A 27927-nucleotide genomic window follows, 5' to 3' on the forward strand; every position below is an offset into this window, starting at 1 on the left:
CACCAACTTAGGGTTGGCTAATTTGCATATGACAAAAACAGGGACTTGTTCATAAACCTTCTTAGGAACTAACTATACCATGGCTTTCCACCCTAAACAGTTGCATGACTATTCACAACTCTATTGCTTTTCTTCTCTCTCCTTGAAAATACTTCCTTACTGGCTCTTATTCCTAAGTATTTTATTATTTCCTACACTTATTTCTTATCACTATCAACTCTATTTCTAATCCTAACGTCTAATTCTGTTCCCTAGAACAAACATACTTAATACAACTACTCATTGTTTGGAACAGGGTTGCATGTTAACAATTTCTAAACACATATAATCACGCAATCAGAGCAAACGATGGGATATATTTTATCTAATCCTAAGGTGCCATTATAGTACAGTATTTCCACATCTAGTCAGGAGGCGAGCCAGCTTCACATGTTATGAGGTTGTAGCATCTTCCAGCTTTGACACGTAAGGACCATGTTGACCATTAGTTGTTTTATAGGCTGGTTCAAGCTTCATCTTGTTTCAAGGCCTGGAGTAGTCCCACAGATTTCTCATGATGTATTTGAATAACCTGCTTGAGTTGGTATGGTTGCTGGTGTTTTCTCATTAATATTCACGTTTTTGAGAAGCTCACACTAATCCGTCGTGGTGTTGTTCTGAAGTCTATATTCCAGAGTTCTCCTTGGGGGACTAGCTACCCTTCAGCATCTATCATATTTGAGGAGCACCGGATCTGTCCATTTACAGTTAAATCACTTGCTAAATAGAATTTGTAGCAGAATGGTGGTCTTTCCTTGGATGTTTCCGGATCTTGTCAAAGTACTCCTGCTTTGCGTTTTATTTTGACACAAAATTATAGCCCAATTTCCTAAAGTCCAAATTCCTAGTGGGAGAGTATATAGCTTCCCTGGCTGTTTCTAAACCTTTAATTAAAGCATAGATTCTATCTTTTCACTTTTATCCAATTTCTCTGTTATTCTTCTTGGTTGCTACATGTATAGATTTCCTTGTTTAACTGTTACCACTAATCTTCCTTTAGAAAAGTGCTCTTAATGGAATGATGGGATGAACCATTTCTTCTTGTTTTCCCAGTGCTATATTTTAGTTAATTTGGCACAGTCCCTTTGCACTGCATCTCTTATTTTCCATTTTGGACATACTGCATAGTTAGAGTCCCCTACCCAAGGAAAGTAATGCTCAATTTGTCCAATTAGTACAACAGCAAAGTCCCTCAATCTGTTGTCTGGTATGGCTTGTCATTATCCACAGTAGTTGCTTGATGATAAAACTTGGATTTCTCCTCTTTGTCTTTGTTCATCCGTCCAAGTGTCCTGGATCCTCCTCTACTCTTTCAGTCTTTCAACATAGCAGTCTTCTGTGGAACTTTCTCATGCTAACATGTTTGAGTCGCTCCGTAAGTTCTTCTGATTTTCAAAAGGGTCTTTGGTAGCTTTTTTTTTTTGATACAGCAGTCTTTTTCTTCAATTTGTTACATGTACTTATCCTGAAATTCTGTGGCAAACTGATTTATGTCCCTCCTGCTACTGCTCATCCAAACAAGACCTGGCTGTGTAGTCTATAATTTCCACCCTCCATTTGCCTTTAAAAGCAGCTAATTGTCTATGTATGTAGACCTCGCTTAGGATTAGATGCAGCATCTGTATTTCAATCTTTTTGACAATAATATGCTTTACTACTCTATATGAATTGGTATAGTCTGGTTTCCATCCACATGGATGAGCTTCTATATGTCATTTCTTCACAATTTGCATATGTCAATTTGTCCTAGCGACACTTTTATGTCTTTGCCGAGTTGTTGGCCGTGTTAAGAGATGCAAAGGCCATTCCCTAGGAAGGAGGACCACAGTGTCCATGCGCTTGTATGAAGGGTAGCTGTTTTTCCAAATGGAAATGAGACTACTGAATGGCATGGGAATTAGTATGACCAATGAATTCCCCATAAATTTATTGGGTCTCTTTCTGTTTTGATATGGGGGGGCAGTCCTCCAACTACTCCATTTTACCCTTCTGGTATTTCTAGAATTATTGTGGCTAAATACCAGTCCATATTTTATTTAAGTTAATTATTGCTCCCATATCGTAATAGTTAAGATTTCTGTGTCAAGGGTGCAGCAGGTTAACTATAATAAGCCTATCAACTATTCTTTATAAATCTAACTATACTAAAGAAGATATACTTTATCCCCTTCCATTTGTGGACCATCATCTCTGAGCCTATGCCATAAAGCATTTGACTCTCCATTGGTGAACAGCCCTTGTAGGGCTTTGTTTAGGCCTTCCAGTGATAGTACTACTCTCTTTGTTATCTGGTATAATTTGTCCTTTCCATTTGGGAAACCATATGGAAGACTCATTGTAGTGTGCATTTGAGGGAACAGTCGTGCATCGGAACCTCTTGGCCTCAGCTTTTTCAAAGGTTTCTCCCTGACAAAAGTTATCCGAAAACTTTTCTACAGTTTATCAGCTTTTTCAAAATTGCACCCTTTAGTTGACACATCCTCTCCTCAAGGCCTAGTAAGTAGTTATATCTTTTCCAGTAAAAGTGTCCCAATGTCGTTCTGTGTGATGTATACACTATAATACCATCATGGGGGATATTCCTTTTTAGGTTTCCATTCATAGCACAGTGAAATTGGGTTCCAAAATGTGATCTATCCATGAGGTCTTCACTCCATTGTTAAGTGAGAAATTTCTTGTTATGCTATTGTTTGCTTCTGTTATTAGGAATTCTAACAGGTGAACAAGTGCAAGCAGGGAAGGAATCATAAGGCTCAAGTCAGAGCTTTTAAAAGGAATATAAAGAGGAAAAGAGACCAGCTTCTACTGGCAGTAAATCTAATATTACTTGTTCTATAAGGTATTAATAATGAAAATGTACGGAACTAGGAGAAAACTCATTGCTAACACTCAGAAAAATCAAAATATCTTTAAAACAGAAAAACTATCTGTTCTCACGTGCCGGTGGGGGCATGTGGTCTTATCCACTTCTTAAGTCATCGTTTAGGCCAGAGAGAACATCTTCATATAAGTCTTCTATGTCTAACATTGCTTGATCTATGTCAAGGATTAGGTCTTCATCATCTCTTGGTGTAAGTATTGATTCTAAATCTGAGAGCTCAGCGAGCTCTGGCAGCGTATCTTCTTCTTGAGGAGAAGACGCAGCTTCTCCCATCACTTGTGCTGCACCATTTTGCTCTGCACAAGGCATTTGCTCTCGTGCAATCAGCTGTAAAAGCTCTTCAGCGATCCTTATTAGCTGGGCAATACAATCAACAAGCCCATCAATCAGCACAGGGATTGATACGGACTCCATACCTCAATGACCTCCTCAGTAGATAAATATTATTAAAAGCTGTAGCTCTTGGTGACAATGGATCCTGTGGGACTGGCAATGGTACTATGGTTGGAAAACAAAGCAGATCTAATAATAGAAAAGAGAAACATAAAGATTAGTATCCTTGAGGCTTTATCTATCCCACAGTTTCTGGCTATAGGATGAAGTTAAAAGAGCATCCCTAGTTACTGATCCTCCTTTTTGTTGGCCTTATGAGGATCTACTACTCCACTCTCTTTCCTTTATACTTCTCGTTCTCTCTTCATAGAGGAATTGAGGGCAAAGAGAGTATAGGTTACTTGTCCGTCTTTCACGAACATCTCTATAGAGGAAGTTATATTCACTCAGAGTCTTTCAATTAATTCTGTCTTTATTAGCACTTTACCCCATTGCCACTTGTATCTGGTGCTGCTAATTCTTTCTGTGTTTTTAGCATCCCATTCATTAAGGTTTCCAGCTGCCCCTCCAGCCTGGGGAATTTGTGAAATGAAAGTCCCACAGCCGTTGTCTTTTGTCAAATTTTGGACAACTTCTGTTATAACGTTAGTTCCTTGGTCATTTCCTATTACTGCCAATATTTCACATCTAGCAGCTAGTTCCTTCAATTTTGTCTAAAGCCGTGGACATACGATTCTCATCTGCATGTCTGGCGTGCTCTGCAAAACCTCTTCCTCAGTTTATACTTGTATGAGGCAATATTCGTTGTTTCAAAAAAATCTAAAGATTGGCCCAGTATAATCTACTTCACATATGTGTCTGGTTTAACATGACCTCTTAAAAATGAGTTTGTTGCAGATGCAAATTTTTCATAATTTGACATGTCTCGTCGTATTGCTAATTCGTTTGTTTGATTCATACTTTTCTCCCCACTCTTCCTCATCTAGGACATTCATGTCCATAAGTCCTGAGGCTTCACGTGCTCATTTTGCAACCTTAAATTGAACTGACAAAGGAGCTGAGTTGGGACTTGGAGTCCCCAAGACTGTAGAGTCTACATTAGTTTGGGGGGTCAGATTATCTCCTCTTTTAATATTCTGTCTTTCCATTCTGATGAGTTGGTATATATCCTACATAAATTGCTAAATTTCTTTCGTTGATTTATTTTCATATCTCCCTTCACCAGATTGTTTTTCCTGCAATAGTCCAGTCTGTAATTTTCCATTTATTATGGCATACATCTCCAGTCCATGGCTGACCAGTTTAGCTATATACCTTTGACCAATTATTTTTGTTGGTATATATACACATTGAACTTCTAGCCACCAGTCCTACAAATTGGGCTGGTTTTATTTCTCCAGCCTCAGTCAAGCGTTTCCTAGTAGAAAGTATTAAGGAGCAGCTATCTGTCTCACTCCTTTAGGATATTGCCAGATCTATCAATACCCTTTTCTAACAATTCTGACCAGAGTGGGGCCCAAAAACCACAGGCATTACCTCCAGCTAACTGTACTCCTTAGACCTTGATCAGAGTACAATAAACCACTGGCCAGAGGATCTGTGATTTTCACATGGAGCTTGCTGGTCTCCACGGGACCTGCTTTGACCCACTCACTTATATACTATCTCCATTTAGCATAAGTTTTTTCGGAACCACACATTTTTCTTTGTCCAAAAATCCTGACAGTACACATAAAGTTTGCCCCGGTAAGGATCACACCCATGATGACCAGAAGGCACAATTATGGTTGGAGGTAACTTCCCCTCTGAAATTTGGGAGAATGGATATTAGAGGTTATTTTATTAACTTAAAGAATCTCTGCTTTTTGATTAGAGAAAAAGCAGTTTGGTGGAAGGAAATAATGGAAAGAAATCATGCAAGGAATTTGGCATTACTGTAGAGCATATATCAGCTCTTCGGAAGGGAAACACAAAAGAAAGGTGTGTGTTAAATATTACTAGGGAGTACCATCACATTTTTCAAAGGAAGCAATAACCTATTATGACACCTTTAGCCCAAGGGCACAAGACAAATATACTCGCACAAAACTTATTTGACTTCTGGCTTCTCTTTTACCCATTTTGTTTCTCAGCTTCTCTACCTCCCACTAGAACTCTTTTTATTTCTCCTCTTGCTCAATATACCTCCATTTATTCACCTCTGTGTTTCATTCTACTTGACTCTCTCTGTATCTCCATCTTCCACTATCCCTTCCCATCATCTTTTCTTCCATCTCTCCCGAAACTGGGCAAAACTGCCAAAATAGATTGTATTCCACTTAATGAATTGATATTGATTTGACAAACTTTTACGTTCTACAATCTAAATGTAAAATGCAGAGAGGTAGCACACTTCATATTTTGCTGTTTTATAAAGATAAATGTAGCTACTTATTACATACGCAAACCTTGATTTATTTCTTCTATCACTTGGTCACCTTTAAGGGGGAAAAAATTCCTGACCTAGCCTTAACCCTGTTGACCATCGTGTTAACTAATCCACAATTCCTATCTTCAGAGCATCTTGAAACCTAGGACCTGGGGGTTTAGGGAAGGCAAGGAGGATGTTGAGAAACTACTAAGTACTGTAGTACTAAGAAAGAGGAAGAGTATAGCATCAGGGTATTCCAGTTGTGGTAATTTTTAAAGCAACCAACTTCTGACACCTTAGTTTGCTTAAAGGGGTATTTTGGATAGTTTGTGCCTAGCCTCAACTTACATTAAGGGCCCTTTTTTTTATATAACTCTTACGTATTTCGTTTTTTATTTTTATTTGTGTTTTATTGAGGTCAAATTGGCATATAACATGAAATTCGTTTCAGGTGTACAACATAATAATTCGATATTTGCATACATTACAAAGCGATCCCCACAATAAATCTAGTTACCACCCATCAGCATACAATTAACCCCCTTCACCCTTTTCACCCAACCCCCAACCCCCTTCTGCTCTGGTAACCACTGATCTGTTCTCTGTATTTATGACTTTTGCTTTGTTTTGTTTATTCATTTGTTTTGTTTTTTAGATTTCACATATATAAGTGAAATCATATAGGATTTGTCTTTCTCTGCCTGACTTATTTCACTGAGCATAATACCCTCAAGGTCCTTCCCTGTTGTTGCAAATGGCAAGGCCTCTTTCTTTTTATGGCTGAGTAGTATTCTATCGTGTATATATACCACATCTTCTTTATCCATTCATCCATTGATAGACATGTATGATGCTTCCAGGTCTTAGCTATTATATAATGCTGCAGTGAATGAATCTCTTCCGATTCGTGTTTTTCTTTTCTTCAGATAAATACCCAGAAGTGGAATCACTGTTCTCATAGGGTAGTTCTATTTTTAGTTTTTTGAAGAACCTCCGTATGTTTTCCACAGTGGTTGCACCAATTTATATTTCCACCAACGGTGTTATGAAGGTTCCTTAAAGGCCTTTTTATTAGCTATTCCCTCTACCTGGGATCCCTTTTCCCCAGGGGAAAAAAAAAATGGATGGCTTCCTGTCATTCTGGTCTCAGTTTAAAGATAATCTCCTCAGATTTCTGACCCTCAAGCCTAAAAAACTCCCCTGACCATCCCTTTCTCAAGCATACGGTGCATTTTTGCATTATTGTACCGATAGGTTGGAGGGAGAGACAACTACTACTAGCTCTTTCATTCAGTAAATATTATTAAGTTGCAGCCGGGGTAGCAAGGGGTAACAAAGATAAACCGATTCATCAAAACACACCAGAAACAAGATGAGCAGCAGTCCACAGTCTGAGAAAATAGTCACAAAGCAGATATCTGACAAAGAACTTATAACCAGAATATACAAAGAGCCCCTACTGGGGGATGGGCTGTGGGGGAAATGGGTGAATGGAGCCAAAAGGTACCAACTTTCAGTTGTAAAATAAATACGTCATGGGGATGTAATGTACAACATGAGGACTAAAGTGAATAATATTGGACTGCATATTTGAAAGTTAGTAAGAGAGTAGGTCTCAAAAATTATCATAACAAAAAAAAGTGTTTTGTAACTATGTACGGTAACCAGATGTTAATGACATTTATTGTGGTGAATATTTTACAATATATACAAAGATCAAATCATTCTCTTGTGCAGCTGAAATTAATCTAATGTTGTATGTCAGTTATACCTCAATAAAAAAAAAAACAGTGCCCCTACAACTCAATAATAAAAAGATATAAACCAATTAAAAACTGGGAAGATATGGACAAACATTTCACAAAGGAAGAAAAATAAATAGCTAATAAGCACATGAAGGCATATTCAACATCATTAGTCATCAAAGATACACGAGTTAACTTCACAATAATACTCTAAACTGGCTAACATTAACGACTGACAACACCTGATGTTGACCAAAGATGTGAAGTAACCAGAATTCTCACACATGGCCGGCGGGAGTGTAAAAGGGTACAACCTCTTTGAAAATGTCTTGCAGTTTCTTATAAAACTAAGCAAGCACACACTTGATCCCAGCAATTCCACTCCAAGGTATTTACCCCAGCGAAATGAAATTCACAAAAAGACTTTCAGAAGAATGTATGTTATAGCAGCTTTATGCATAATAGTGCATAATAGCACAAAAAAAACAGCTGTCAATTAAAAAGAGAACGGATGAACAAAATGTGGTATATTCGTACAATGTAATACCAATCAGCAAGAAAAAGAAAGCCAATACTGATAGGGACCACAGCATGAATGCATATCAAAAACATTATACTTAATGAAAGAAGTCAGACATGAAAGAATGCACGCTGTATGATTCCATTCATATGCCATCCTAGAGAATGCAAAATGATCTATGATGAAAAAAAAAACAGAATAGAGGTTGCATCTAGGGGAGCAGGAGCAAAATTTGCCTCACTCGGGCCAGACCTGACATCTCATTCTAAGCAGGGATAGAATTGAGAATTCTAAACAGGGATAGAATTGAGAATGTTAATCTCATTTGCCATCCATGGAAACTGGCTGAAATCCAAGTTGACTGTGAGTCCTAAGGCAGAGGGATGGAGACATCCTGAGCAGTGCCCTCAGGGATCCTCATGATCTGTGAAAAAAAGGTTGCGTCCCATTTAATCTGCCCTTCCACTGACCTACTGAACTGGCCCAAACACTCATGAACTACTCACCTGTGATAGAGCCGAGATGGATGAGAAAGTCAAGGTTCTATGGAATGTTCTCTGGACGTTCACGTGGGATGCGAATGGTCCTGTCCGAACTAAGAAAGAAAACAAAACAAAAAGAAACTGCAAAATCAACAAGTAAAGATATCCCTGATCTGTGGAAACAAGAACAAGATGAACTAAAATTTCAAAGAGCACAGAACCCTTCCTAAATGACCTGGTATTCGAGAGTTTTTTGCTTCACTGAGACGTCTGCTAATTCTGGGCACAAGTTGAAGATGAGTTTTGTCCACAAGGCAGAGGGACTCGACAGTGGAAAAGGAAAATTCTGCATAACATTTGAGGTTAGTGTAATGGATTGGAAATTAGAGAAGCCTGAAATGCAGGGCTAGTTTTCTTCACCTGGAAGTCAGCTGAATTAGGCTCCTTTCTGAGCAGGGAAAAGCTGGGTGGAATTTCCCACAGTCTCATGGTACTTCAGAGACAAATTCTCACTCGAGGGAAGGGGACTGCCACAAAGCACACTACCAGTGCCTCCTTCAAAATGTTGCCTAGATTTTGAAACTGTGAGGGCGTGGGGTGGCTAATGAGTCAAGAAGCTCAAAACCATCCCCAAAGAGCACTCTGGATAAAGAGATTCTAAAATATTCAAGGAGGGGCGCCTGGGTGGCTCAGTCGGTTGAGCATCTGACTCTTGATTTCAGCTCAGGTCATGATCCCAGGATCGTGGGATTGAGCCCTGCGTCAGGTTCCACCCTGAGCATGGAGCCTGCTTACGATTCTCTCTCTCTCTCTGCCCCCCTTCCCTGCCCGCTCTCTCCCTCTCTAAAATAAAATAAAATTAGAATAGAAAAAATAAAATAAATAAAATAAAATAAAACATACAAGGGTATACAAAGGGCTTAGTAGAGCCAAAACATCTTGAAGAAGAACAAAGTTGGAAGACATATACTATCAGATATCAAAGCTAGTTTTACAGCTACATAATTTTAACAGCTTGGTACTAGCACAGGGACAAAAAAATCAACAGAAGCATGACCCTTACCTCACATCACATACCAAAATTGAAAATAATTGTAAATGGATCCTAGACCTAAATATGAACGATAAAACAATAAATCTTCAAGATCAAACTGTAAGCAAATATCTTCATGACCGTGGTAAGCAAAGATTTCTTATCTGACACAAGAAAACATGAACTAGGAAAGAAGACTGATAAATTGGATTTCATAAAAATGAAGCACTTCCACTTATTACAAGACACCTTAAGAGGGTGAAAAGGCCAATCACAGACCGGGAAAAAATATTCACAATAAGTACACATAATGAAAGGCTCGTATCCAGTATATACCTATATTTTTATACTCTTTCAAATCAGTAAGAAAAAAAGAGAATCCGTGTTTTAAAGAGAATCCGTGTTTTAATGTTATAAGAATTAAATGGCACCTGAGAGAAGAGAACATCTGAATGACCCACAAGCATGTGAGTAGGTTTTCATTACTGCTCATCAGAAAAATGCAAATTAAAACCACAATAGGACACACAGAAGCCTACCAGAATATTTAGCTTTGAAAAAAAAAACTTAACAATACCAAGCATTGAGAAGAACATGCGTTGGAACCCTCATACATTGTTGGTAAAAGTATTAACTGGTACAACTACTTTAGAAAACTACTAAAACCGGGGCACCTGGGTGTCTCAGTCGTCTGAGTTCCGCTCAGAGGTCATGATCTCGAGGCTCGTGGGTTCGAGCCCCTCATCAGGCTCTGTGCTGACAGCTCGGAGCCTGGAGGCTGCTTCAGATTCTGTGTCTCCCCCTCTCTCTGTCCTTCCCCTGCTCACACTCTGTCTGTCTTCCAAAAATAAACATGAAAAAAAATGAAAAAAAAAACTACTAAAACCAAACATACCTCTATTGCATGACCTTGCAATTCTTTTCCTAAGTATACAGCCAAAAGAAAAGTGTACAAATGCCCACAAAAATGCACGGACAAGAATGTGGAAAGGCACCAGATGTATAAAAGTGCATACTGTATAAGTCCATTTACATGAAATTTTAAAACAGGCAAACAAATCTATGGAATGGAAGTAAACGAAGTAGTTACCTTTGGGTGGGAGGATACTGACTAGCAAGGGATATGAAAATGCTTTCTAAGGTTCTGGAAAGGTTCTGTGTCATGATATGATTATATATGTTTAATTTTTTTTAGTGTTTATTTTTGAGAGAGAGAGAGCATGAGGAGGGGCAGAGAGAGGGAGACACAGAATCCGAAGCAGACTCCAGGCTCTGAGCTGTCAGCACAGAGCCCAATGCGGGGCTTGAACTCACAAACCCGTGAGATCATGACCTGAGCTGAAGTCGGATGTTTAACCAACTGAACCACCCAAGCGCCCCTGATTATATATGTTTACAAAAAACATTCAGCTGGGGACGCCTGGCTGGCTCAGTCAGAGGAGCATGAGACTCTTGATCTCAGGGTCATAAGTTCAAGCCCCACGTTGGGTGGAGAGATTACTTAAATAAGTATTTAAAAAAAAAAATCAGCTGCACCCTTAAAATTTGTGTACTTCACCATATGTATGTTATATCTCAAAAAATTGTTTTACTTTTAATTTCAGGTCTCTTTCCTATAACACCAGTAAGGACAGCAAGACAGTGATGAGGGTCTCGCCAGGGTTTAGCAAGCCAGTCATCACAGCCAATGAAAATGGAGTGAAGTCCGAAGGTACAGAGAAGGGTCCTCATGTCAGTGCTTAGTAAACCAAGAGAGCTTTATAGCGAGATGGAGTTATAAATTGACACAAGATGACATAACCCACATCTTACAGAAAGACAGCTAAGGGCAGAGGCCATGCTAGCCATCTGATAGCTAGGGTCTTTAACCCCACAGGTTTTTATTCATCTCACTCTTATGACATTTTTGTCAGCCTAACGAATCAACAGCCATCATTTTTCTTTTAGCTGATAGTCCTACCCTGCTATTTTGTGATGCTCATAACTAGCAAACCGGCAATAAGTGTCTAACAGCAGGATGGAAAAGGAGCAAAGGAATCCAAGTCCTCTGGGTCTATGTTTATAGTTGATAAGCTTCTCTGCATCAGGCAAGGTAAATTAGTTCATAGCCAAGGGGAACAGAGGCAGCTATGTGGGAGAGATTAAAATGTGCCTTTGGTGAGTGTAGGTGCCAGGTTCCTATCTACGAACAGTAAACTTTTATTATTTTAAATTTTTTTAATGTTTATTTATTTTTGAGAGAGAAAGACAGAGCACGGGCGGGGGAGGGGCAGAGAGTGGGGAGACACAGAATCCAAAGCAGGCTCCAGGCTCCAAGCTGTCAGCCTGATGCGGGGCTCAAACCCACAAACTGTGAGATCATGACCTGAGGCGAAGTCTGATGCTTAACTGACTGAGCCACCCAGGGGCCCCTGAACAGTAAATTTTTTCATAATGTTTTCTTCTCTGGTGCTGCAGCACCATTTGGATACATGCATTCAATATAGATTTAAAAAAAAAAGCACCCCCTCAGACATTACTTCTCATTGCTTTCCTCCACACTCCTGAGGAAACATCAAGAGGTCCTTGTCCCCAAAAGTCAAATTTTATAATTTTGACATAGCTGGTGCTTTCTGGGGGCGACAATGAACAGCGCGACAGTATTTACCCTTTAAACTCCTTTTTTAAAAAGCAACAAACCTTTGCCTTTAAAAAAAAAAACTGTGTGCAATAAGGCATTTGCCTGTTATAGGATCTGACATTTAAAATCCCCATGAACCATCTTTAATTTATCAAGAGAGAAAGGAAAGGATTGTGCAGCTGAGGAGCTAAACATGGTCCCTTCTTGAAAATATATGAAAAATTCAAAACAGAAACTGGAAAAAGGAGGGAGTAGGAAATGTCCTTATGGTCAATTTAAACTGAAGTCTACTGAATTTCTTTCCTCCTCCTCCAAATTTGCTCACTGCTGCAGAGAGAATCACAAATTCTTGCTTACCCTTCAGAAAGACGACTTAGTCACCGGAGAAAAACAACCACTTTTGAAACTTATCTCTTCGTTATTTTCCTAGACAGACAAATAGCTTCCTCAAAACACTATTCAAACGTGAAAACAGGCCCCCCCCATCTTGACTTGGTGGGACCCTGCAGAGGCTTGTCCCTGAATCTTGGCTGTTGTGAGAAGCCCCCAGGCCCCCCAGAGAGCCTGAAAGGAGCTGTAATACTTCTAAAAAGATTCTTGGCTTTCAAATATTATCAGTGCAGAGGACAGGGTCTAAAGTAAGGAAAACAAAAACAAAATTTGGGAGTAACAGGAAAAGGGATTCTATTTCCACATCTTTCCCCAGATTTGTGAGAAGGAAAAAGGCAAATTGTTTTTGTTTGTTTACTTGTGTATTTTCTTTGGGAGAGACAGTAATATGATGCCAGTGGTTGTAAGGGTAGGATCTGTGTCAAACAGGTCTATGTTTGAATCTCAACTTTTCTACTTACTAACTGGAAGGCTGCTCAACTCCTCTGCCTTAGTTTCCTCAAAATGAAGGTAATAACAGTTGTGAGAAAGAGGAGTTCATATATGCAATGAGTTTAGAATGGTGCCTGGTATATAGTAAGCTCTCAATAAATGCTAGCTAATGTAATTGTTCTGGAGAAACTCCAGGATCCAGGAAACAGTGTGTGGTGCATCCTGAGTACTGTCTAGTGACCCCTGGAAGGTAGGAGGGGAGATAGCTGCAGGTATTACAAAAACTAGAAGGAGGGCACCCGGGTGGCTCAGTCAGTTGAGCATCTGACTCTTGATTTCCGCTCAGGTCACGATCCCAGGGTCGTGGGATCGAGACTCATGTCCGGCTCTATGCCGACTGTGAAATCTGCTTGGGATTCTCTCTCACCCACTCTCTCTGCCCCTCTCCTCCACTTATGTACTCTCTCTTTTTCTTTCTAAAATAAAAAAATAATAATAAAAATAAAAACTGGAAGGAAGTACCAGATTTATCTCATAGATAGAACTGACATGACTTTGAACTTGGGTAAAGATATGAGAAAACAGGACTGTCTTGTAACTCTTGCTCCCACCTAACCCTTTCAGGAGACCTGAGACCAATCAGGTAGGGAATCCTTGAGGATTAGTGGATCTTCCTCGCCTAACTCCTTCTTGCCTTTGAAGCACGTGCTTACTCTGGCTTCTAGCTCTGGCTGGTAAAAGCTGGCTACACATCAGACTGCTCACTGGCTATTATTCCTCCAGTGTATTTGCCAGCTGTGTGGAGAAGTCCCTCCACTTGACCTTATGGCAATGAATCTTTCAAAACATTAACTAGCGATTCCTTGGAAACACTTGGAAAGTGATTGGCAAAGTCTAAGGCAAGATAATGACAGCCATTACCCCGTGTCTGGCATGACTTCACCTGAACCAGCCCAGACTTCCAGATCTTCTCATGTGAATCATTTGGGTGAGAAAGGGGGCATGATATATATATATATATCATATCATATATATGAATATATTTGTATACTTTTTATCCTCTACCATACTAGCTTGGATTTAGCCCTGAGTTCCAAGAATACTTCTCAGAAGTTTGACACAAGCAAAACTAAGCACCAGTCAGGGCCTCCTCTCTGTTTCTGTGGCAAATGCCAGCTTGCCAGAAGAGACCCGATTCATTTCTTTTTCCACCTGGAAAAAAGATCAGAGGTCATATAGTTCTTCCTGCTGCCTGCAAATGTGCTTACTGCTTATCCATCAAAGGAAGAGTGTTTCTGTTTTTAAGGATCTCAAGATAAGAATCCATAACCTCCCTTGGCAGTTCATTCCAGTGTTTCATGGTTTCCTTCTACTGCTAATTACATCCCCAGTACCTTCACATACATTAACTTACTTAATCCTGATAACATCCTGTGCAATAAGGATTATTCCTTTTCTTACGACTGAGGAAGTGAAAGACCCAAAGATGATAAGTGAGTTGCCGGGATTACCCAGCTGGTTAGTAGCAGAGCAAGAGTAAGAATCTGATTCTTTGCTCTCTCGACCCTCTGTGCTGTCCCTTACACTGGGGTCTACCTAGTAATGCTCTGGGAGGAGCTCCCAATCACCAGCAGAATAAGAAGCAGTGTTAAGAAGGCAACAAGAACACAAGATGGCCGTGGTGGGTGGCTGACCAAGTGGCTCAGAGGACACAAGTCCCCTTGAGGGGAACCATTTCATTGTCCTCATCCTCACATACAATTGTTCCCAGGGTGCACCTACAGTTAGAACGCTCTAGTGAAAAGGAAAGATGCCAAAAACCTAAAGGAACAGTAAAATCACCCAAAGACCATATACTGATCCATGGAAATAAAAAAATAACACTTCTCCATTTTTGACCTCTGAGACAGATATAATCAGAATAAATTGGAGGAAGGGAGGCAGAGAAGATGCTTGTTAATATCCTATAAAGAAAAATGCTTTGCCCTCGGGCATGAATTTCTTATTTCCTTTGCCTCTGAAGATTTCAAACCTCCACCACTCGAGGTTCCCGAAGGGGCCAAAGGTTAGCATTTTAAACATGGGTGAATAGTTCATCCCATTATCTATATGCTTGGCACTCAGGAAAGCACATCAGGGCCACAGCTCTTTGGTCTGGCAAGAGCCCTCCCAATATGAGACCAGCCTGCTGCTCAAGTGAAAGCAAAGGGCTGGATGAAGTTGTCCTTTCAGGATCACTCGCGGAATTCCCTTTTTAATATTAGCTAGAGACGGGAATCTCAAGGCACGCTTGCTCGATATTACCAGGTTAAATATTTCTGTTCTAAAACACACACTTTTCATTAAATATAATGGCTACTCCACTTAAGTACCCTTGTCCAGGTCCCCAGTGGCTTCCACACTTGACATGGCTGATCACTCCCCAAGTCGTCCTCTTCTCCACTGATAGCTACTCCCTTGATGATCTCCCACAGGCTGTAAATAACGCCTATATGCAGATGACTCCCAAGTTTATTTAGCTACTTCAGACTCTTCTCCAGAATTTCATCCTTGTATATCTAATTGCCTTCACATGTGGTATCTAAAACTCAGTATCCCCAAAACTGGATCCTTGGTCTTCCCTCCAAAACCTACTCTACCTATAGCCTTCTCCAGCTCAGTAGATGGCAAGTCTATCCTTCTTACTACTCAGGCTAAAAAATCTTGAGTTTATCTTTGACTCCATTTTTTCCCCCACAGTCCACAGCCAACATCCTTTTGGCCCTACCTTCAAAATATTTTATTTTAAATAATTTTATTTTAAATAAAATCTAGGGGTGCCTGGGTGGCTCAGTCGGTTAAGGGTCTGACTTCGGCTCAGGTCATGATCTCACGCTTCGTGGGTTGTGCTGGGCCGCGTCGGGTTCTGTGCTGACAGCTGGGAGCCCGGAGCCTGCTTCGGACTCTGTGTCTCCCTCCCTCTGCCCCTCCCCTCCTTGTGCTCTGTCTCTCAAAAATACACGTTAAAAAAAATTAAATATATATATTCAAAATCTAATAACTTGTCATTGTCAACCACCACCATATACCTCTCACCTTGCTTATTTCGACAGCCTCCTGAGAGGATGTCCTGCGCCTCTCTCCAGTCTCTTCTCAACACGACAGCCAGAGTGATCTCTTTAAAATACAAGTCACACCATATCTCTCCTCCTCTAATGGCTCTGCATTTCCTTCAGACTAAAGAGAGCCCAGATCCTTATAATGGCCTGCGTGGCCCTCCCAGATGTAACCTGCAACTTCATTTCTACTTCTCTCCCCCTCCCTCTGTTCCAGCCCCTCTGGCCACTTTGCCATTCCCCAAACTCTCCCAGCCCACTTCCTCCGTAGGCACTTTGCACTGGCTGTTCCTTCTGCCTGGAATGTTCTCAGCTCAGGTATCTGAATGACCAAATTCCTCACCCCCTTCAAACCCTTTGCTTATGTCTCACCTTCTCAGTGAGCACTACACATGCCACCCTTTTAAAAATTTAACTTCCCCTTCCCCACCTGGCATGCCTGGGTCTTCCTTATTCCTTATTCTGTTCTATTTTTTCACGGTTCTTATAACGTATCACTTTCTATACATATCGTACAGCTTACTTATTTATCATGATTATTATTTTTTTAATGGTGCCCCTCTCTAGAAGGTAAACCCCAACAGGACAGTGATCTCTGTTTTGTTTAAGGGTGCCTAGTGGGTACTTAATAAATAGTTGTTGAGTGAATAACGGGACTAATAATCCTTTAACACTTTTATAGGACTTTATACTTTTTCTATGTTTTCACATTATTATTTCATCATCTGATCTTCACAGTTACCATATGGCATAGACAAGGGCAACACAGAGTTTATTGCCTCCATTTTCCATTTAGGAAAATTGACATCCAGAGAGTGAAGACGATGTCACATAGCTAGAATGTGATAGAATCAGAAACCTAGTTCTCTGCTCTTTTTCCATAGCCTCCAACGTTACATTGCAGAGCCCCCAGTCCTCAAGGAAAGGCCTTCCAGATCTTTTGTTAGGAGAGAGATATGCCCTGCCTATGCCACAATGCCTTGAAGCTAAAAGTGTTTCACCAGCTCATGGAGATACAAACACATGAAGTCATCTAAAGACCTGAGTTCATGTGGGGAAGCACCATGTGAATGTCAGAGAAAATAATGCCATTCCCAAATGGCGCTCTCTTCGAGAAAGAAAGCAACGTTTGAATCTACCAGCTGCTCAGCCGAATAAATCATTTGTTTCTTGCTAACCAGCTCTGTCTTCCTCTCGCACGAGACAGTAAACCAAATCGTTCTCCAAAGAAACTTAACAGCAGAAAGCAGGAAATCCCAGTCCAAGAAAGCATCTCTACCAAAAGTGCATCCGAGTGGCCTCGTCCACAGTGCCACCATCCAAGCCACCGATCAACCACGTTGAAAGCTCTCACCCTCTATCACTGCCACACAAGAAGAATGGAGGCTGTCTCTTTAAATGTACCACTGAAGAGGAAGCTGGTGTTGCCTTGGCAGAGGTGGGGGGAACAGGATACTTCATGCTTGGCACATTGCTACCATTGGCATCCAATCCAGAAGCTGCTACATTCTGCGGGGGTGGCAACTATTTTGTCCTCAGGATAACATAGTGGAAGATACAGCTATATTTACATACAGGCTTTTTCACAGAGACACCTGTCACCCCTGGTAGGCTTACAGGAGGCAACAGAAATGGCACAGCCGGGAAAAGGCAAGCCAAGTTCTCAGTGCCTTCTGGCAGCTGAATCCACAGTAACGGAGAGGGAGGCCTGATCTCTTTCCCTAGTCCCCAAAATGTCATTACGACATGGATGCATCAAGTCGCCCTCCCAAGAATTACCGAGCAGACCAAGTTTACCTTCAGTGTCTCCATCCTTTGATCACAGCAGGTCAAGTACTTGAGGCTTGACTCTACTACCAAAGTCAGCTCTGCTGCCAGACTCAACAAACACGCCCCTGATGAGACGACAAGCATCAGTTCAATAAATAAACCTCAGGCTGAAACCGGAAGTGTCACTGCGAGTACAGCCTACCAAATGCCTGAGGGACTTCAGATAATAGACGTAGGTAAGCACCTCTGACACCTGACAGACACCTACTGAAGTGTTTGACACTGAGGAAGGAGGGAGGATGGAGGAAAAAGAGAGGTTATTTTTAAAGGGGAAAGAAAAAAGAGATTCGGAGGCAGAAGAAACTGAGTTCAAGTTTAAAAGGTTTCTTACCTTGGGCAGGCCACTTCAGCTCACAATAGATAACTCACTTTCCTGATCTGAAAAATAAGGATGATGATAACACGTTGAGCAAGTATTACTTTTGTAACTTAGACAACTGTTAATTATGGGGAGATGCCCCTTTGCTGTAGCTTAAAAAAAAGAACAACCTGACTTTTGAATTCAAACATTTTGAATTTTGATTTCAACTCTGCCTTTGACACTGACCGGACAGCATCAAGGAAGGCACTTCCCTGTAAACTGGAATTTATTCATCTGTGTATTAGGGATGATGATAACAACCATCTCAAACAGATGCGCTAATAATCAAATGAAATAATGTTGAAAATCTGTTTTGTAAACTATAAACTAAAACTATACACTACAAATATGTTTTGTAAATTCCAAGGCAAAGAAAAGTTGTTTTTAAAGACCCTGACTAGAGCGACCAATCAGTCTGGTTTACCAGAGGCTAAGGGATTTTCTAGGACCCAGAACTTTGCTAAATATGGAAAGTCTTGGGCAAACTGGTATAAATTGGTTATGCTAGTCTTGACTAGCCTTGAACAAAGTGAAGGCCTAAATAGGCCTTAACTGGGATGACTAGGCCTTAACTAGATGTAGGCCCTGGCTTCCCCATAACTAAACTCTAACTAGGCATTAACTAGGCCTAGGCCCCGGCTTAGACTTAACTACACTCTGATTAGGACAAAGCTAAGTTTAGCCCCTTCTGGGCTTTAACTGGGTTAAATAGACCTTAAACAGACTCAGGCCCTTGTTATGCCTTAAATGAGACTCTGGCTATCTATGTCTTCTCTAGACTTAGGTCCTGGCTGCGCCCTAACTACACTCTGACTATATGTTAATGAGGCTTGGTCCGTGGCTAGGCTAAATGGGCTCTGACTAGGCTGATTAAGTCTTAGCTGGGCTTAGGAACTTGATATCCCTTAACTAGACTCTGACTATGGCTTCCCTAGGCCTTAATTAGACTCCAACTACACCTTGACTATACTTTGACCCTGGCTAGGATTTAAATAGGTTCTAGCTAGGCCTAAACTATGTTTATGTGGGCTGGCTAATCTTTAACCAGTCTTAGGCTCTGATTGGGCCTGAACTGAATGAACCCTAAGCCTCAAATGAGCCCTGACTAGGCCTTAACTGAGCTGATGAAGCCTCAACTGGGCTTTGGCCCTAGCTGGGCCTTAAATAAACTCACTAGGCCTTAACTTGACAAACTATCCCTTAACTAGTCTCAGGCTCTTGCTATACATTTACTAGACTCTTCGGTTCTGAATAAACCTTCACTGGGCTCTGACTAGGCCTGAACTAGGCTTTACCCCTAGTTAGGCCTCAACTGGGCTGGCTAGCTTTTAACTAGGTTTGGGTTCTCTGAATACCTTAACAAGACTGACTAGGCCTTACTAGGTTCTGACTAGGTTTGAATAACCTTAGGCCCTGGATCTGTCTCAAGTAGTTTCTGACTGAAACTTAAATAGAATTTGGCCCTAACTGGTCTCTGACTAAACACAAACTAGGTTTAATCCACAGCTAGTCCTTTTCATACTCTGAGGAGATCTTACACCATGTTGGTTAGCTTTTAACTAGGCTTAGGCCCTGCCTATATCTTAACAGACCTCTGGGTAGGCCTTGACTAAGCTTAGGCCCTGGCTATACCTTAACTTGTTTCTGACTAATATTTAACTAAGGTTAGGCTTTATCTGGGCTCTGGACAGACCTTAAATAGGCTTAAACACTGACAAGGCTTTAACTAGAGTTTAACAAAATCTAAACTAGGCTTACATCCTGGCTGGGCATTCACTGGGCTCTAACACTCAACTAGGCTGAAGCCCTGACTAGAACTTAACTAGCTCGGATTATAGTTTAACTAGGTTTCGACCCTAGCTAAGTCTTAACTAAGCTCTGACTAGAACTAAACTTTTTTTTATCCCCTTACTAGGACCTAAATAGACTAGGACTAGGACTTAACTAGGCTTGGGTCCTAGCTAGGCCTTAACTGGTGTTTGCCTGGACCTAAACTAGGCTAGGGCACTGATTGTGCTTTGACAACACTCTGATGAGGCCTTAACCAAGCTAGCTAGCTTTTAACTAGGCTTAGGACTTGGCTAAACTTTAATAAGACCCTAATAGGCCTTAACCATGCTCTGACTAAACCTAACTATACTCTGACTAGTAATTAACTACATTTAAGCCCTGGCTGTGCCTTAACTAGACTCTGACTAGACCTTAACTATGTTTAGGCCCTGGCAGGGCCTTAACTGTGTTATCCAGACTATAACTGGGCAACTAGGCCATAAGTAGGCTTAGGCTCTAGTTTTATCTTATCTGGGCTGACTAGCCCTCAGGCTGACTAGGCCTTAACTAGGCTTTGAACCTGGCTGCCCCCTGGTTAGGCCTAACTATGCCAAGGCCATGGCTTAATTAGGTTTGAGCCCCAACTAGGCCTTATCTAGGCCTTATCTAGACTGTGCTCCTGGATAAGCCCTGACTTTGCCTTAATTAACCATTGGTTAGACCTTGACTAAATTGCAGTTAATAGGACTGTACATGCCTAAGGCCTCTTTACTAAAAGTAACTTCAATTAAAAACTCCCTTCAGCTCGAGGCACCTGGGTGACTCAGTTGGCTAAGCGTCCAACTTCAGCTCAGGTCACGATCTCACAGTTTGTGGGTTTGAGCCCCACGTCAGGATCTGTGCAAACAGCTTAGAGCCTGCAGCCTGCTTCGGATTCTGTGTCTCCCTCGCTCTCTGCCCCTCCCCCACTCACGCTATGTCTCTCTCAGAAATAAATTAAAATGTTGAAAAAAGTTTTTTAAAAAACCTCCCTTCAGCTCTCACCCCCACCCTCACTAGTTTGCCTCTGCCGTTACCTCAATTATCCTGCAGTTTCAGGCTGCACTCTTGGACATAAAAAAGAACGGACATAATCCTACCTTATCCAACTGCAACAGGAAATAAACTCCTTCTAGCCTCACTGCAGCCAGATGTATTTATACTGTAACACAGGAAGCAACCCCTGAATTGATAACCCCCCAAGAAACCAGGGGACCCTCTTTTAGGTAACACACGACCCGGAACCTTTTTGCTTAGTCAAGGTGGTCTTGCAACTCCTTCTAGGACACTTACATTTTGTAACAAGTTTGTAACAGATATAGAAGAAAGGGTTCTCCAGTACAGGAGGTACTAGGCATTCCCAAGTCCAGGAGGTACGTCAACAACTTTGCACGTACCTCAAGTCCGGGAGGTACATACATCAACAGCTTTTGCAGCAAGTGCAAGAGATACACCTGCAGCTTTTGCATGTAACTCAAGTGCAGGAGATACCCCTACAGCTTTTGCCCTTACGTGCAATTGGCAGTTAAGAAGAAAGATGTCAAACACACCACAACTGCACTAAAGGGAGTATAAATAAGCTTCACAAGGCTGAACTCAGAGCATTTGTTCACTTTGGCTCAGCTAATCATTTTTGCCATCCTTCTCAACTTAAAGAGGCCTGTACAGTCCTATTAACCCTGCAAGTACAGGATGACTCAGTATCAGCCCTGAATGAGCTAACTGAGATCTGTGGGTACTATCCATGGCAAGATTCACAGGCTAGTGCCTGAACAGGGCCTGATCTTGTAGAATATAACCACTCCTTATATCAGGCTGCGTACCACAGTAGGTCAAAGGGACTGATCTGGGCACTGGGATCTGGAAATTCATTCATCCATTTATTCATTCATTAATCCCATAAAAGTGGATTGATCACCTGCTATGTGCCTGATATGGTGCTGGGTTCTGGGAATATGATGGTAAGCACAAATAACCACAGCCCTAGCCCTCGTGGGGTTTTCATTCTAGAAACAAAACCAAGGGCAGGTCTGCACAGCAATGAGTTGAAGTGTACATAAGAACAATCTGTAGCCTACAAAATCACAGGGCGGAGTCAAAAGTGATGGGAAAAGCTCAAAATGAAAGAATAGCTGAAGGAATTGGGGGGAAAGAGCTAGGCAAATGGCCGGGTGGTCAGAAAAACAGCAGCAACAAATGAATACCATCCTCACTTTACAAAGATGGAAACAGATTGTTGCTGAAGATCACATGGCTGTAACTGGCCGAGATAGGATTCCAGCCCAGAACTGATGGACTCCAGAGCCCAAGTGCTTTCCAGGGTCACCACACTACAGGACTGGTGTCTGGCCTTAGAAACCTCAGAGAATGAAGGAAAGAGCTTTAAGGATCTTCAGATTCCTTTACTAAAGCCACTCATCACCAGCTCAGTCTTTATTATTCAGTTCTGCCCACTTCATGAGGATGGGAAAGAGATGATTTTGATGGGAAAGAAAGTGTGAAAATTTGGTGACAGACCTCCAGGCGTGTGGCATGGACAATGGCTGGAAAGGAAAAGATGGTTACAATTGTATAAAACCTCTGAGCTATGACCACTTTTGTGGGAAAAGAAGCAAAAAAGGACACTTCGTGAAGATTCTTTCCTGGTAAATTACTGAGAAAGGGTAAGAATAACCAGGTTTATGACTGTTGAATGTAACAAAATTCTCTGAGGATTTACAGTAATCCCTGGGGTTGTGAGAAATGATAATGCTTAATAATCCACATTCTGCAACAGAACAGTGAATTCTTGCATGTAAATATGCTATCTATATCAAACAAAAATAAAACTAAGTCTCGGGGAAACAAAAGCCTAGCCCCATCCCTTTAATTTATTCACCTTGACCCAATGATGGGAGGGAGTTCATTGCATAAGGGCGTAAAGGGGAATTCCAAGGTTATTCCAGGTACCCAACCATCACTCAGTTAAGTCTTGGGAGATGCCAGTTGGTTCTGCATTTCTCCTCCCTCTCTCTCCTCAAAGTGACTCAGAAGCAACTTAGTAATGTTATAGAGAACCTCTCCTTTGGTGGCAGCTAAATTCTCTAGCCCCGCTCTCTGGTCAAAGTGTATAGTATATTCTTTCAATATTCTCCCTTCTTATTTATATTCTATATATTCAGTATAGTCTTCAATCCTCCTGGAAGATCCTGAAGGGACGCAATGTACTCTCCCCTCAAAGCCTGCTGGCAGGCTAACTCCAATATCCATTATCCAATGGGAAAGAAGTATCTCCAATATCCATTGGGAAAGAAAATGGCTCCATCACCTGATTTGTCAGTGCCACAGAATTCAGAAATTCAATATCACACAATCAATGGCAGGCTTCCCTTTCTAGTTCTTTGATTGTTTCCTAGAATGAGAGGTATCTTGTCTTCTAAACCAGAAATAATGTGATAAGGAGAAAAAGCACACGCAGTATAAGAAACAAAATGTGTTTTTCTAGCTTCTTCCACTCCTACCCCCACCATCACCACCACCACCACCACCATGTCATCCCGGGCAAGTCATTTATACTTTCTGGTCCACAGTTCTTCCTTCTATAAAATGGAATCGCTTACCCATTTGAAAAACAAAATGGAGAGAAAGTGGACCAGATAAATGAATCACATTAGCATAGTGTATAGGAGCACAGACTTTGGAGTTAGATCGAATGGGTTTGGATCGCAGCTCTGTAACTTTGTAGCTATATGCCCTTGGCATGTGATTTAACATCACTGAGCCTCATATTTTCTGTCCTGTAAAAAAGAGGCCAGATACTGATAATATCTATTCCATAAGGCTGTCGTGGAGCCAAAATCCAAGAATATATGGAAAATTCTTAGTTCAATAAATTAACATGCTCCAGTAAGAACCAGGAAGAATGAGCTATGCCTTGCTCAACCTTACTCCTTTTATTCATAACACTTTTTGGTGTCTTAAGAGTATTTATCATGTACTCGATAAAAATGTACTGACTGGTTTATTGCACTTTCCCAGAAAGCAGCAGTAGGAAGATTCATAGGGCACTACCAAGGAACCTTCTGAGGTTCTGGAAAATGGTGATAGAACAGGACAAGATATCATTTTTTTTCCTTATCCTCACCCCCAGTCGAGCTCAACCCACATGAAATGTCTTTGGGGAACCATGGGCCCCACTGGGATGATACATAAAAATGTCAGGAAGACACTTCAGGTTTAACCTAAAGAATGAGAGCCCAGGACTCCTGGGTTCTCCACTCTGCTCAGGCACTGAAAACTCCTGTACCTTTATTTTATACATCTTCTCTTTCTCCGAGTCCCCCAACCTCTGACCATTCTCTGAGGAGGCTACAGACAGAGTTATAATATAAATATTTGAAAAACACTTTGAAAAGAATGAGTATTAGTAACTACTAGTTACACGTTGTGAACAAATTAATAAATGCTTCGCTTACAGTTGTAGAAACATTACAAACCACTACTGTAATTAGATGTCTCTGGCTTTGCTTTGATATTCAGGATCATAAGGGAAGTGTGTTGACATCATTTCAGTACTTTGTGTTTAAGTGCGAGCACTGAGCCATTAACTCACTCCAGGGAGAGGCAGAGAAAGAAATGAGTTTAAGGGTTTCAGAACTGAAAGTGAGTAACCAGGGAAAGTTATACATCCCCTTTGGAGGCTGTGAACTGGACACCAATGTTTTTCGATGGGAAACGGCTTTGGATTGCCCCTGCTGAAGGACAAGGGGGTAACTAAGCTAGGCTCAGGTCACCTAGATTAGTGGATCTCAACTGAGTCAATTCCCACACCCTCCCTGGGAGACATTTGGCAACCTCTGGAAATATTTTCGGTTGTCACAACTGTAGGGTGGTGATAAGAAAGTGCCACTAGCAACTAGTGGGTAAGGGTCAGGGATACAACTAAACACCCTAACAGTGCTCAGGACAGTATCCCAGAACAAAGACTTATCCTGCCCAAAATGCAAATACCGTGGAGGTCGAGAAGATGTGAACTAGAGAATCTTTCCACCCTTCCCAAGTTAACAACTAGCAAATATTCTTGAAGGCCTTTCTTGTGGGCACTATGGGAGATCTAAGCCATGGTCTCTGCCCTAGGGAAGCTCAGAGTTTCGGAGCGAGACTAAACACGCACACTGAAGCTACTAGAAAATAAAGAAGTATATCACACATAGTTATATTTTTTCCTACATAGTGTGGTATAGCCCCTGGTGCTGTGGGGACTTTGAGAAGGAGGAGAACAGCAGGCATGGCAATAATTCCGAAAAACTTAAGAAGAGCTGGATCTTGGGGTGCCTGGGTGGTTCAGTCGGTTAAACGTCCAACTCTTGGTTTTGGCTCAGGTCATGATCTCATGGCTCCTGAGTTCCAGCCCCACGTCAGGCTCTGTGCTGACAGAGTGGAGTCTGTTTGCTATTCTCTCCCACTCTCTCTCTCTCTGCCCCTCCCCAGCTTATGCTCTCTCTGTCTCTCTCTCTCTCTCTCTCTCAGAAAATATACATAAAAAAAGAGTTGGATCTTGAGCTGGTATTTAAAGGAGAAAACTATTCTTTCTCTTCCCCTCATTGGTGGGAGAAAGACGAATCTATGCTACTCATACTTCCTTTCTTCTCTTTCTCTGATCAGCATCTTATAATCTGATTTCAGAACGCCACAGACTCTAGGACTCCACAGAAACTGTTCTCTTGTAGGTGATCAGTGATACATGAATTACCAGAACCAATCTCCTGTCCTCAATATTAATCTTCCTAACCTCCACCCTTTTGAAATTCCCTTCCTCCCTGACATTTTTTCACATCATCATCCCTTCTGGTTCTCTTTTGCCCTCTTGTGGCTCAGCCTCAGATTTCTTTCCACAGCCAACCTGTACACGTACAGGTGCCTCAAAGGGCAGCCTGCTGTCTTATTCACTCACCTCTTACTCTTAGTCAATTATGTTATTCATTCATTTATGTTCACAAGGATCTAGAATTGCACAGGGGATTTGAGAGAGGTATAATCTCATGCTGTGTATTCTCCCTTAGTTATTATCCCCAGTCCTGTAGTGTCACCCATCTTTTGTCATAGGCAACCCCCCAAACTATGCCTCTTGACTCTGATGTCCTTTGTACACACCGCTTCTACATGCCCAAACACCTCCCGGACACTGTCTGCATACACCTCAAATCCAACATATCTTTTTTTTAATCTTTTTTTTTTTGAAAGAGAAAGCAAGCAGGGGAAGAACAAAGGGAGAGGTAGAGAGAAACTTAAGCAGGCTCCGTGCCTAGCGCAGAGGCTCGATCTCACAGGGCTCGATCTCACAACCCTGAGATCATGACCTGAACCAAAATCAAGAGTTAGATGCTTAACCGACTGAGCTACCAGGATCCTGCCCCCAACCCCCCACAACAGATCCTAAACTTAGTGTGACCAACTCATCTCAGTTTGCCCAGGACTTTCCAGGTTTGAGCACTGGAAATCCCATGTGCTGGGAATTCCTTCGATATCAGACAAATCTGGACCATAAGTCAACCATACCTAAAACGAACTTCTCAGTATCTGTCCCAAACCCAGTCCTCCACCTGTTCCCTTATATGACATAATGGCAGAGATACCCTCAACTCTCCTTTACCTTACACCCCTTCGTGCAGTTGAGTGCCAAATATTGTCATATCCACCTCCAAAATATCTCCATAATCATTGTCTCCTTTCAACTCCCACCACTCTAATTCAGGCCCTGTTACCTCTCACTTGGAAAGTTACAACAGACTCCTAATCAGCCCCCCACCATCTCCAACCGCTCTGCCACCACATCGCCATCCCTTTTGCCAGTTAATCTTCCATATGGCCAAGATTGGGAGAGCATTCTGCAACACAAATCTGAGCACGCATAGGTCATTGTCTCAGCAATATGAGGCCTTGCAAACTGAATCCTAAGAATAGTGTTAAACCAAAGCTCCCCGGTATTTGGGCATGGTGACTACACAGTGTGATACCTAAGAAATGTGGCTGTGAGTGACTAAAACGCCCCCAGTAATATTAAGAACTGTAAGAAAAAAGGAAAAGCAAAGCAAAGCAAAACCAACCACCATATTCTTCAGAAGCCCAGCATTTCTGAGTCTGTTGGTTACAATTTTGTACCTCATTTCTTCAGAGAAGCATATGACAACCACAGTTAAGGCAAGTAAGCATTGCTAGGGAAGTCTGGGTAGTGTAGATCAGTTATGACCTTGATCCTCATCGGAAACAGAATCATCTGGAAGTTACATTACGCAGAAACTAAGATAGTTTGAGAGAGAATCCACTTGTTCCCTTAGGCTATTAGGTCTTAACTTGTCTGTGGTCCTCCTCCAAATTGTGGTTGCAAGAGCCATAGGCTTTCCACCCCTGGCTGGCAAGAAACAAAGAGAATTGGCTTGAATGGTATTTCTGTCAGTGACAGGAAGTATGTATCCCATTTGAATAATGGACACAGGGCTCCAAATATAGATTATAAGAAGTGAAAACTGACATCTGAAAGAGAAGGGCAAGTGCTTTCCCCAAAGGGGAAAGAGAGCTCATCCCTTCCTCCCTTAGCAAAACATATCTATGCTCAGTGTCCTCTCCAACACTTGCAAGTGGTGAATTGTTTATGAAGGAACTCATCTTGGGAGTGAAGGGTTGCCCTTCACAGAGTCATTAGAAAAAGATGGCCCTCAGAAATAGAAGTGCCATATCCCAATGGCTTACCTGTCAACTGTAGGAGCTTCTATCACATTGCAAGTAACTTCCTCTTTCGTCTGGGTAATTAAGAGATGGTGGCCACCCAGTAGAAGGTCCCCTGGCTAAATCTCTGCCTTTCTCTTCCCAAGTTCTCTTCTATAGTCCTTCTGTTGTTTAGGAGGACATTGAAACATTGAAGCATTTCATTTATCTCCCAAAGACCTTACTTCTGATATTCATTATCCC

The 27927-nt window shown here is 41.5% G+C and overlaps 2 protein-coding genes across 3 annotated transcripts in view; one reads left to right on the forward strand and one right to left on the reverse strand.

Moving 5' to 3' along the window:
• The window catches only part of TRPC5 (transient receptor potential cation channel subfamily C member 5), a 266576-nt gene that overhangs the window by 168683 nt on the left and 69966 nt on the right, over positions 1–27927 (forward strand). The gene's annotated exons all lie outside the window — the stretch shown is intronic.
• Positions 337–27912, reverse strand: TRPC5OS (TRPC5 opposite strand). Its single transcript, XM_019426884.2, has 4 exons — positions 27709–27912; positions 18142–18188; positions 8435–8523; positions 337–3442 (listed from the first exon to the last, which is right to left on the reverse strand). The coding sequence occupies exon 4, from the start codon at positions 3332–3334 to the stop codon at positions 2999–3001; it is 336 nt and encodes a 111-aa protein (XP_019282429.1). The 5' UTR covers positions 3335–3442; positions 8435–8523; positions 18142–18188; positions 27709–27912; the 3' UTR covers positions 337–2998.

Source organism: Panthera pardus, unplaced genomic scaffold (genome assembly GCF_024362965.1).
Source record: "Panthera pardus isolate Hobbes unplaced genomic scaffold, ASM2436296v1 HiC_scaffold_27, whole genome shotgun sequence".
In the NCBI taxonomy this organism is placed as follows: Eukaryota; Metazoa; Chordata; class Mammalia; order Carnivora; family Felidae; genus Panthera; species Panthera pardus.